Consider the following 11,839-nt stretch of genomic DNA (forward strand, 5'->3'; position numbering starts at 1 on the left):
AGGTTCCGGATATTAAAGTTCCGCAGGCGCACTTAATTGCGTACTATGGAATTTGCATAGACATTATCTGTAAAGACTGTGTAGATAGTTAGGCTGTTAATTATATTAGGCGACATGCGGTTTATAATATGTAATACACTGTAATGTCATTAGTTAAAAATGTGTGATTTTCTCTTATGTTCTGTTCTATTGTATTTTATTATAATTAAGTCTACATTATATCCTAAAACCTGCCTGAAATACTTTTCTACCTTGCTAAAATAGACACATGCTATATCAGGAAACAGTCAGCTTGAATAGTTTTCATGTCAAGAGGGAATGTTGCAATACGAAACCTAAACCTTTTCCCCCAACACAAAGAAATTAAGATGAGATGCAGGCTATAGTGTGTGTGCACTTATAAAACCCTGCAGGGGGAAGGGTCAAGTCTGTGAGGTAAATATGCACATTCCCATAGCAACACATATAAAATGGGGTGGGGGAAGGGGGAGTCAACTTTGATCTGAATAATGAGTGCCATTCAGTTCTTTATCAACCTTGACTCTCATGTTGGATACATGTTGGTGGGTAGCCTAATGATACATATCAAATGTAGAAGAAAAGCCAAATCACATAGTTCCGTAAATTATTTATATATACTGCATAATTCTGTATTCTTGGCAATCCCATGCAAATGTAATTTTTATTATGGGCCCTGTAATGAATAAGTTAAGGATGTGACCAATATCAGTTTTTGAAAGAAATGTTGTACCAGAAGATAACAATATCCATAAAAGGATGCTTAAAGGGATGTAACGACGGCACACCCTTACATGCGAAGTCTCCTATAGGCTATATTTAAAACAGTAAGGCCCATCAGTAAACACTTTTTGTGTCTCTGTGGATGTGTCCTGGCTTTTGCCAAATGGCAACTGGGAAAAAACAACCTCCGAACAAAAGGCTCTACCGGACAATAGAAGAATGGCCTAATGCCATGAGCGCGCATACCAGTGTTTTCACTGGTAGGCTCCGGCCTTCGTCAATCACACCCACATGTGATTTGCATAAAGGAGTGGACTATAAAATCCGACATTGGTCAACTGCAGAGTTCTCGCTGGGGTAGTACTGTTCAGAGGTTTCATCACACACTGAAGTGGAAGTCCAATTTCAGAGAAGGCATTTACACCGCTTTTTGAAGAAAGAATAAACCTTAGGGACCAAAGGATTACAATATGAACCGGACAACCAACAGGCAAACCACCTCTTCATCCTCTTACAAGAGGATGTTCGGCGGCGAAGGACGGCCCAGTGTCGGGATGGCTCGGTCCACCTTGTCTAGCCGCCAGTACTCGAGCCCGGTGCGCTCCTCTCGGATGTCCTACAGCGTCTCCTCCGCTCCGCCGAGCATTTACGCCTCCAAGAATGTCCGACTTCGCAGCAGCGCCCCGATGCCCCGGCTCTCGTCGGATACGGTGGACTTCGCCCTGTCCGATGCCATCAACTCGGAGTTCAAAGCCAACCGGACCAACGAGAAGGCGGAGATGCAGCACCTCAATGACAGGTTCGCCAGCTACATCGACAAAGTGCGCTTTCTGGAGCAGCAAAACAAGATCCTGTTAGCGGAGCTGGAACAGCTAAAGGGCAAAGGCGCGTCCCGTATCGGGGATCTGTACGAAGATGAGATGAGGGATCTGCGGAGGCAGGTGGACCAGCTCACCAATGAGAAAGCCCATGTCGAAGTGGACCGGGACAACATGGGAGAGGACATCGAGAGGCTCAGAGAGAAGTAGGCAACGACTGTATTTAATTTTCTAAATGTCCCCCCCCCCCCCCCCATCGCTGAGGGACTATATGAGCTATTAATGCACTACACGTCCCTTTTCAGTTTGTTTCTCCATACCTTTGTTGGAATACATGCATTATTTCCCCCAAATGTTTCTCTTGGCAACGGCCCATCCATTCTTTAGTTCTTTGTAAAGCCATTAGCCCACAGCCCCAGAACTACACGCAGATTACGGGCTTTTTAAGCGCTCTTCACTCAAGGCCTGGATGCAGTTTTGCACTGAACATATTATGCAATCACGAAATACTTAAATGAGCTCATTCTTCCAATTGCAACTTTCTATTAGACTATTTTAGCTGTTTTTAAAGAAAGGGGAACGATTTTCCTTTCTTGTACTTCAGATAATCATATATGCCAAAGAAGGCATATAACGTTGTAGCCGACTGCAAAGAGTAAGTTATTGGTGAAAGTAACCTCAGATAAAAGACTCTAGATGTTATGGTGATATTACAGTCGAACTCAAGAGTAGCACCACGGCCTTCCATACTCCAGGACTTCCTCGCCAAATGTGGGTGTGGCAATTGAAATGCATTATATAATACACTCCAATGCTATTCTTAGGCTCCAAGATGAGATGATCCAGAAAGAGGAAGCAGAGCACAACCTGCAGAGCTTCAGACAGGTATGGTAGAAAGTCCCATTCACAGTACTCCTTCATTTGTTTCATTCATCTAAAAAATTTGTAAATGCAACAAACAATTTTTTTTATACATGTGTGACTCCATCTCTTTATTTTCAACAGTAAACGACATAGTCCTGTTCATTTCATACTGAGTACTTGTGATAGTTTTTTCCTACTAAAGCATGTCTTTTGAAATGTGACGATAAACTTCATGCCTGTTGCTTTGCGTGGTAGCATAGGTCCCATGTAGAGATGTTTCACCTCCAGTGACAATCTCTCGGAACAGCCAGCCATGTTGGGTGTGTTGCATCCAACTCCATTTGACAAGTCATTTTGACATGAGTGTGTGTCTATGTAATTGTAAGATGCAGGGCTCCCTTGCAAACGAGACATTTGTCTCAGTGGCACACCCTGGTAAAATAAAAATGTTTTTGCTGTTCACTCATGGAGGGAAGTGTGTGCAGTTTACATTAGAATGATTGTGCCTTTCCACTCATGCTGCTACTCAAGTGGGCCCTGTGGGCTCATGCTGCTACTCAAGTGTTAATCTAGACATTTTAGAAGGTATTTTGGGGATTTAGTTAAAATCTCCATTGGTTTTCATTAATTTGGTGGCTTTGCAGTGAGGAGCAGCTTTGTTACTGAGGACCTTGGTGGTTATCGATCCTCTCTTACACCTCAGTGGGCTCCCTGTTCAGAATGCAGTCCCATTCAAATGAGCAATACAACTTCGTTTTGGCGAGAACATGAACTCGAGTGGAGCTCCCTGATAACATATACGCAACCTAATCCCTATTCTTAGAATTCTGTATATACCTCATCAAGATGCCACTTTCTAGCCTCATTGTGTTTTTATCCATTTGTTCTCCCCTTGGGGAATTGCCCGTGGGAACACTTAGTGGGTTTGTCAAATATAATGTTACAAGAACCCAGCTGTTGACAGGTCTGTCAGAACCGAACAGAGGAAGGTCCACAGCAGCTCTCCTCCATCCAGGCCCGGTCTGGTCCGGGCCAGCCACCGTGTCACTGTCTGTGTTTTAAACACAGAGCTCAATGGACAGCTTTGTCCCAGTCGGAAACTATGGCAGGAAAGCTGATTCTCCAATGCCATTGTTTCTGTTCTGTTGATGAGGCGATGGAGAGGGGGGTTGTGGGTTAAATGACAAAGCAAGCTGTTGTCTGGGTGGGCGGTACCAGTGGTGGGGATGAGGGGTGGGTGAGCGGCACTGACTGACCTCTGCACACTGGTCGGCCGGCAGGCAGCAGACAAACTGACTGTTTGTTCAAGTACATCTGGCGCTGGCAACAAGGGCTCTCCACATCCGGGCCAGAGGGTGACAGCGCCGAGACCAGAAGCCAGCAATCTGTATGTGTGTCCAGCAGTAACGCACTTATGCTGGGAATACTTATAAATTGAGTTTTTTTTTTTTTTTTTTTAATATTAAAAAATATATATATTTGTTTAAATATATTTTTTTAATTGATTTAAAAAATATATATATATTCCTGACTGATTATTTTCCCCCAGTAACTACGCTGCTTGTTCACTTATTCTTCATTAGGGTTTTTAAATACAGGAAACAACTGCTTCTGTGTGATTTAATGCCATAGTATACAGGAAGCTGGGAGTTTGGCTCAAGATGATCAGCACTGACAGGCCTTCAAGATGTGAAAAATGTGGGTGTAATACAATGCATTGTACTGAAGTTACCTGAGACATGATAAGGAGACCATGTCTCTGGATTTGGAAGATTGATTAAAGGTATATTCTATAATATATTAGTATTTCCAAAATGCTATACACACTTTTCACATTTGTGTTTTTTCATCAGAAATGATTGCTCCATGTGTGTGCAAAAAAAAAAAGTATATATTAGGTGCTTTTTTTTTTGTTGGCAAAATGCTATATAGCCATTGTTTACCTGACATGGAATGTTTTGTGTCCTGTATTTTTGACTGGTTGTCACACCTAGCGATCGATGTTAAGATGAATGCACTTAGTGTAAATCCCTTTGGATAAGACCACCTGCTAAATGACTCATGACGTTATTGAATTATAACAAATTGTCACGTGTATAATTTGTACATTTCTTTATTGAAAATTACTTATTTGTTAGTTGACTGAACTTGTCTTTGAGAGTGAGGTGGATATAGCATTTTGCTATGACATAACTCTCAAGTGATTTCAAACAAATATATGTCATTGAACAACCCCATCCCATGATTAGATAAATGTTTTTTCACTATTTAATTATTTAAAGAACAAAGGCTAATTTACCAACATTTGTGAAAATGTGTAGATTTTTTGCATGAAACTCTTTCTATGCCATTTAGACTCTTATCCAAACATTTTATGTACAGGTGGGCCCAGGTTTGAACCCACTATCCAGGCATCGTAAGTGCCATGCTCCACCGATTGCGCTACAGTGGCCCATTTATGCCATGTGGACCACTATTTTCTGCAATGCCACTGTACGGGATCTAGAATGTGATGTAAAACTTTGTACTACATTTTTACTGTGTAGGATGTGGACAATGCCTCCCTTGCTCGTCTGGACCTGGAGAGGAAGGTGGAGTCTCTTCAGGAGGAAATCATCTTCCTCAGGAAGCTGCATGATGAGGTGAGACTATAACAGTGGTTAACATCTCCAACCTTACCTGAGACCCACACCTGTCCCAATGGATTGTGTTTATTAGGAAGCTGAATGACCAAGTGTCTCACCTGTCCCGACAGACTTCACAGATGACCATGGTGTTGTCACTTAAGTCTGTCCATCTAACCTTACACCCCCACCTGTGCCAAGTTCGGAGAGTCTGTGTCCGACCATCTCCGCCGTCATAAAGGCCTAAGAGGATCATGGTATTGGCCTGGCCAGCAGGGTCATTGCCATGGTGATTACACACTCTCAGCGGATCGGAAGTCTGGGATTTACTGTCTAGAGGATAAATGCATGGCAGGTGGAGCAAAGACTTAGATCAAGGAGGAAGCCCCCCCCCCCCCCGCCCCCCCAGGAAGTTCAACAGCAAAATCAATTTGAAATATACCTTTTTGAAGGGGTTTGGCTGAATATACATCAAGTTACTCAACAACCCATCTACATTGAGTATACTGTAACAAACACACCTGTGACCACGCTACATTATTGGACGTTAGCCATTGAGGTAATCTTCTGATCTAAGAGTCAGTATTGTAACCGTCCCTCTCCTTTATCCACTCTGTAGGAGGTTGCTGAGCTGCAGGCACAGATCCAGGATCAGCATGTCCAGATTGATATGGATGTTGCCAAGCCTGATCTGACGGCTGCCCTGAGGGACGTGCGTGTGCAGTACGAGACCCTGGCCAGCAGGAACCTCCAGGACTCTGAAGACTGGTACAAGTCCAAGGTCAGTACCCCCTCACTCACACCATGGCTGTGTCCCAAATGGCTTTGGTCAAAAGTCGTGCACTGAATGGGGGTGCTATTTGGGATGCATCTGTGTCCCCCTCACACTGTCTGTCCTCCACCTGTCGTTCAATCCCTCACACTGGCTTCGTGTCTCTTTGGCCCCGTCTGTCACTAATCACAAGGAACGTTTATACTTTGAGAGGACGTAGTAGGCTAGTGTCTTGCTATGGAGCCGAACAACATCAGGGTTTTAAATCTTTGAAGATTGATTGCAAATGCTATTTAGTTGACTGTTTTATGAATCTAAAGCTGTCCTACCATGACAAAGCACAGTAGCAGTTCTGGTGTGCAGGTGCAGCAGTGATTGCTCTAGGGATGACAGAGTAGAAATGTCTAGCAGGGCTATTCCTTGTAGGATTAGCTTTTCAGTCTCCTAACAGGCCAGATGGTGCTGTAGGGCTCAGTGGATTGAGTGGACAGCTGACCACTCACTGAGTCAATGATAATGGTCTGTGAGTGACCGCAGGGTGCGTTGCTCTAAAGCATATTGATCTTCTCCATGGAAAACTAAATGGAAACATTTGAGGACAATGTATATTGGATAAAAGGTAATACAAAGTGATTTCTCTAATGCTGTAGAAGTGTTTTCAGAGAGCGAGAGACAAATTGCCTGTTTTGCGTTAAGGCTAAACGTCTGGGCTTACAGCCTGGGTGAGAAAGAGGCTGAGCGTTCAGCTTTTAATCTCAGGGTTCAGGAGTAGAGCAGAGTTTTCTCACAAGTCCCTCTCTTGCTCATGCTCACCTTCTGTCTATATCCCCTTGCCTCTGAGACTCCCACACATCAATTAAGGCTAATTAAAAAGCCTTAATCTCCAATGATGGCTAACAAGGCCTCTCTGCCCGCTCTCTTTCCCACGCCCATCTATCTTTATCTCTCCCCCTCAGTTTGCTGACCTGTCGGAGGCTGCAAACCGTAACACCGATGCCATCCGGCAGGCCAAGCAGGAAGCTAACGAGTACAGGCGTCAGGTACAGGCCCTAACCTGTGAGGTGGATTCTCTCAAAGGAACTGTAAGTACTTTCCCTGTTCACTTCCTCTATTGACTGACTTTACCTTATTCCTTTCAGCTCCTAGTGGAGCAAAGGGCCTCGCTCGTGAGTCTCCAGCAAACCCGACGTCTCACTCCAGAGGAAATGTAGTGTACTACTAGAGTGAGGAGTACTGGCAGAATCTCTTGATGAAATGCAACTTTAATGAAATGAGTGGTTGAATGCAAAAAATAGATTAGCAAAACCACCTCTGCTGACTGAGTGCCTTCTGGTGTCCTCCCAAGACTTGACTTTAACAACCCAGATGCAATACAATGTTAACGGAATTTCTGGAAGTGTCCTTGCAGATAATTTTGAAATGTGTAGCATCAGACAATGACCTGAGACGATCAGTCATCTCAGTCATCTCTTATCAACCTATGTGTAGAATGAGTCCATGGAGCGTCAGATGAGGGAGCTGGAGGAGAGCTTTGGCTGCGAGGCTAATAACTTCCAGGACACCATCTCTCGCCTGGAAGACGACATCAGGAACATGAAGGATGAGATGGCCCGTCACCTCAGAGAGTACCAGGACCTTCTCAACGTCAAGATGGCCCTGGACATAGAGATCGCCACCTACAGGAAGCTGCTGGAGGGAGAAGAGAGCAGGTGAGGTCATGATGGACAGATGCCTACCAAGCTGCTGGAGGGAGAGGGGAGCATGTGACATAAGCAGAGAAAGTAGAGGGCAGAGAATGAGGGGGGAAAGGGGGAGGTGTGTGTATGTATATAGGGAAATATATTTCCCTGTTGGTGTTTGTCCACTATGTGTATTTCAGTGTTTATGGTGGCTTATACAAGAGACAGATGAGTCAAGACTGAAACAAAAGGTTTTATCTTGTGTTCTCCTCTGGACTGTAGATAAGCGTATTAAACGGGCCTGTAAGGAAGATTAGTGTTTCAGTGGTTTGTATGCCAGTTTCTCAACTTCAGACGTCAAGCTGTGTCTAATGCGCTTTTCCTTCTCTATCTACCCCCTCTGTCTCTTCATCCCTCCTAGAATTACCACTCCCATGCCCAACTTCTCATCATTTAACCTGAGAGGTAGGTTCCCTTTAAAGCTTTAGAACAGAGCACTACCTCTTGTGGGAATGTTACTTGTGAGGATATACTTAACACTAGCTTGACAACTTCACCAGGTAACCAGCAGCACTAGCCTCATATAGCCTCCGAGTGATGCAGTTGAGCCTTTCAATTATGGATAGATGGGATTCTGAAAGTCCTTCTCAAAGAAATTGTAACTGCTTATATGGCGACATAAAGGTTGTATGCAATAATTCAATTCAGTTACCGATTTGACTAGAAAGGTTAATAATATGGTGTTGTATTGAGTGGCCATTTTATCATTTGTAAAAAAAATTATTAAAAAAAATACCCTGTTTTCTCGCCAATTTTGTGGTATCAATCGTTTTTAGTAGCTACTATCTTGTCTCATCGCTACAACTCCCGTATGGGCTCGGGAGAGACTAAGGTTGAAAGTCATGCGTCCTCCGATACACAACCCAACCAAGCCACACAGCGCACATCCAACCCGGAAGCCAGCCGCACCAATGTGTCGGGGGAAACACCGTGCACCTGGCAACCTTGGTTAGCGCGCACTGTGCCCGGCCCGCCACAGGAGTCGCTGGTGCGCGATGAGACAAGGACATCCCTACCGGGCCAACCCCCTCCCTAACCCGGGGGACGCTGGGCCAATTGTGTGGCGCCCCACGGACCTCCCAGGCGCGGCCGGTTAAAACCGAGCCTGGGCGCGAACCCAGAATCTCTGGCACAGCTGGCGCTGCAGTACAGCGCTCTTAACCACTGCGCCACCCGGGAGGCCTGAGTGGAACATTTCAATATCATTTTATCCAAGTTGCACTCTATTTAATATTTTGTCTTATTGCAGAATCCATGCTGGAGGCAAGACCAATGATTGACAACATGTCAAAGAAGGTTGTGATCAAGACCATTGAAACTAGAGATGGTCATGTAAGTACTAGACTCCATTTAAGTCTATAGAATTAAGAATGCATAACATCAGTGACGGCCGAGTTGAAAGTCTGTCCGTTCGACTTTCATGTTAGACACAAGTCCACTGTGGCCTGATACTAAGACATCACAAAGGCACATACATTCTTATGACAAGTTATAATGCGTTATACCTGTAAAGTGTTGCCATACTCACTATAACCTCCCTCTCCTCTTCAGGTGATCAATGAGTCCACCCAGAACCATGATGACTTGGAGTGAACATCACATAGCATGTCTCTATTGAGAAGAGAAAATAGTTAGCAGCAGCATACTGGGGGGAAAATACACTGTCTGGGGATGAGAAGGCAAAATGGGATATTTCTGTTTGTGAGTAAAACTAAACAAAAACAGCTTTAAAAGTGCCTTTATGACATGTTAGGGTACTTGCTGATGGTAGGGGTGTTGCTAGGTAGGATAGACACTGTTTAGAGGAGATGAAACCAGCTTTACTGAATGTTTCTGTTTGACCACAGACACTGGGCAATTCTCAAATGACACTTATTTTTTCATGTTATAGTGCTCTACCTTTTTATAGGGCTCTAGTGAAAAGTAGTGCACTAAGGGAATAGGGTGTCATTTGTGATGCAACCACACTGAGTCTAGTTTACACTTGCGCTGTTAGACTTAGACCATAGCAACACTTTGAGCAATGGCTGTTTTTTTTCTATTCTAATTTACCAAAATCATGGGAAGGATTGAAGCACTGTTTCATGTACACAAACGAGACCAACACAACTGTCAACGCTTCTGTAAGTCAATAAAGCTTTGAGGAAAATAACATTTATTCTGAGGTGTCTTGAATTATACTCTTTTTTTTTTTCTTCGAGTTTTATGGCCAAAGTACTCTTTGTTTAATTCCATTTAATTCAAATTCCAGGTCAGTCTCAATTCCTATGTTAGGTGAATTAATTTCCAAGTCAATATTATCACTGACAATTTTAAATTCAATTCCTCCAGGCTGATCATGTCAGTGTTCAGACAGCCTAGCTACACTGGAGATTTAGATAAGTTGAAATGATTTAAAACAAATCCTGCAGTCAATAGTTGATACTAAGTGCATTCATTTCATCATGGGAAATGTAAAAATATGGAATTCTGAAGATTGAAATGTTTTTCCAATTCACTAATTTCAATTCCATAACTTGAATTAAACAATTCTCCACTTCATGAGTGCATTCAAGAATTGGGGTAAATTCCAATTCAACCCTGCTAGTATGCTGTTTATTGATATTTATCTACTATAAAGTTCAAACTTGGACTTAAACACTATCATGAAACCTCAGCGCTCTACACAATTGTCCTCTTGGTAATTATCAAGTCCACATCTGTTTCCTCTGCCTATCTCCTGGCCCGCTACAGTGGAGGAAGTGACAGAGCATTATCAAAGTGACAGCGTAATGTCAGGTCCTGCTAACGCACAATAAGGCAACTTCCCAAACCCTGCTCTCTACAAGACAACTGCATGAGCGTGCAAAATACAGCTGGGTAGAGTTGTCATTCTACCCTATTGAGTTTGGTGCATTTGGTAGGTAATGGTCACGAGGAATTCACTATACAGTAAGTGCAAGATGCAGCTTAGCAATAAAGTGGGGGAAATGAGCACAAAACCATGCTCTCTACTAGGATGCTAACAAACAGAAACATGAGCTTGAAAGAAGTTCAAACCTCACTCTAACCCTTGTCCCTTCGCACCAATCACGAGAAAGCTGGATCAAGAGCTCAGTCCCTTGATAGGCCCTCTGACCTCTATTTGGTGTTAACATTCCTGTGAGTATTCTGGGGCCGAGACAGCCAAATACCCAAAAGGGTGCTGTTTCGGGTCAGTGGGTTAGATCTGTTTTCAGACTGCTTCAGTCCCACTGGTGATGCTGTGTTGGTATCAGGAAATTTAGAGCTAATTTAAGCCGTATTCTCCACACAGCCTGGACATAAGTCCACATACTCCTGCTGTGTGGCAGAGTAAATGAGTAGTTCATAAATTGTGTTGGAGACCAGGTCTGTGCCCCAAATGGCATGCTATGCCCTATAGTGCACCACTTTTAACCAGGGCCAATATGGCTCTTGTCAAAAAGTAGTGCAGATAGTCTACAATCTGTAGTTCCTGAGCAGATTTCCTGTCTTTGACTACCTCCTAGTGGAAAATGCTGTGTAAAAGTGCATACACCCACACCTAGGCCTACCTAAGTCATTCATATTCATCCCTCAACATGTTAGTGCTGCTCACATAATCCATGCATCCACACACTTTATTCTATGGTCATTTTTGTGTTAGCCTCCCACTGGGCACAGACGTTAGTTCGTCTAGTTTTGATTTACGTGAACTCAAGGTGAAATCAAAACATTTCACCATGTCATTGGATTTAAGTTCAAATGTGTGCAGAATTTTTTTTCTTAAATTACGTGGAAACACATTGATTCGACCAGTTTTTACTTGTGGACGGGAAAGGCATGAAGACACATTCCTTTTGCCAGTAAATCTCCGCACATTAATATCATACTGTTGCATATTTATCAACCGATAGTTTTTATACGGTGAAACATTAAGTTTATTGTAGCCTAAAACTTTTAAAAGAGAATTGTTTGTTGCCACTGGACATCCACAAATTAATACAAACCATACGAAATTAGTTTGTTACATCTACCGCTGAATTTGAAGTCTCGTCAGAGGTTGTGTCGGGCTTTCTTCTATGCGTCCATGTCCAGTTCCATGTAAACTGTAGCTCTAGTCTTTAGCCCAGTCCCGATATTGCCTGTAATCCATGGTTTTTGGTTTGGATACGTTCTTATAGTAACTGTGGGGATGACATTGTTTATGCACTTATTGATGAAGCCTGTGACTGTCGTGGTAAAGTCCTCAATGCTATCAGATGAATCGCAGAACATACAGTGGGGCAAAAAAGTATTTAG

The 11,839-nt window shown here is 43.3% G+C and overlaps 1 protein-coding gene across 1 annotated transcript; it reads left to right on the forward strand.

Moving 5' to 3' along the window:
• Positions 1–1,043: 1,043 nt before the first annotated feature.
• Positions 1,044–9,712, forward strand: vim (vimentin). Its single transcript, XM_020509115.2, has 9 exons — positions 1,044–1,765; positions 2,384–2,444; positions 4,970–5,065; positions 5,667–5,828; positions 6,776–6,901; positions 7,308–7,528; positions 7,920–7,963; positions 8,808–8,890; positions 9,110–9,712. The coding sequence occupies exons 1-9, from the start codon at positions 1,212–1,214 to the stop codon at positions 9,149–9,151; spliced, it is 1,389 nt and encodes a 462-aa protein (XP_020364704.1). The 5' UTR covers positions 1,044–1,211; the 3' UTR covers positions 9,152–9,712.
• The last annotated feature ends 2,127 nt before the right edge of the window (positions 9,713–11,839 follow it).

Source organism: Oncorhynchus kisutch, linkage group LG18 (assembly GCF_002021735.2).
Source record: "Oncorhynchus kisutch isolate 150728-3 linkage group LG18, Okis_V2, whole genome shotgun sequence".
Taxonomy (NCBI): Eukaryota; Metazoa; Chordata; class Actinopteri; order Salmoniformes; family Salmonidae; genus Oncorhynchus; species Oncorhynchus kisutch.

Bases quoted from the DNA above. Each gene is read 5' to 3' on its own strand.
- vim (XM_020509115.2), top strand. From the start codon at position 1,212: ATGAACCGGACAACCAACAGGCAAACCACCTCTTCATCCTCTTACAAG. The intron at 1,766-2,383 runs GTAGGCAACGAC...TGCTATTCTTAG, and splicing joins ATCGAGAGGCTCAGAGAGAA to GCTCCAAGATGAGATGATCC. The intron at 6,902-7,307 runs GTAAGTACTTTC...ACCTATGTGTAG, and splicing joins TGGATTCTCTCAAAGGAACT to AATGAGTCCATGGAGCGTCA.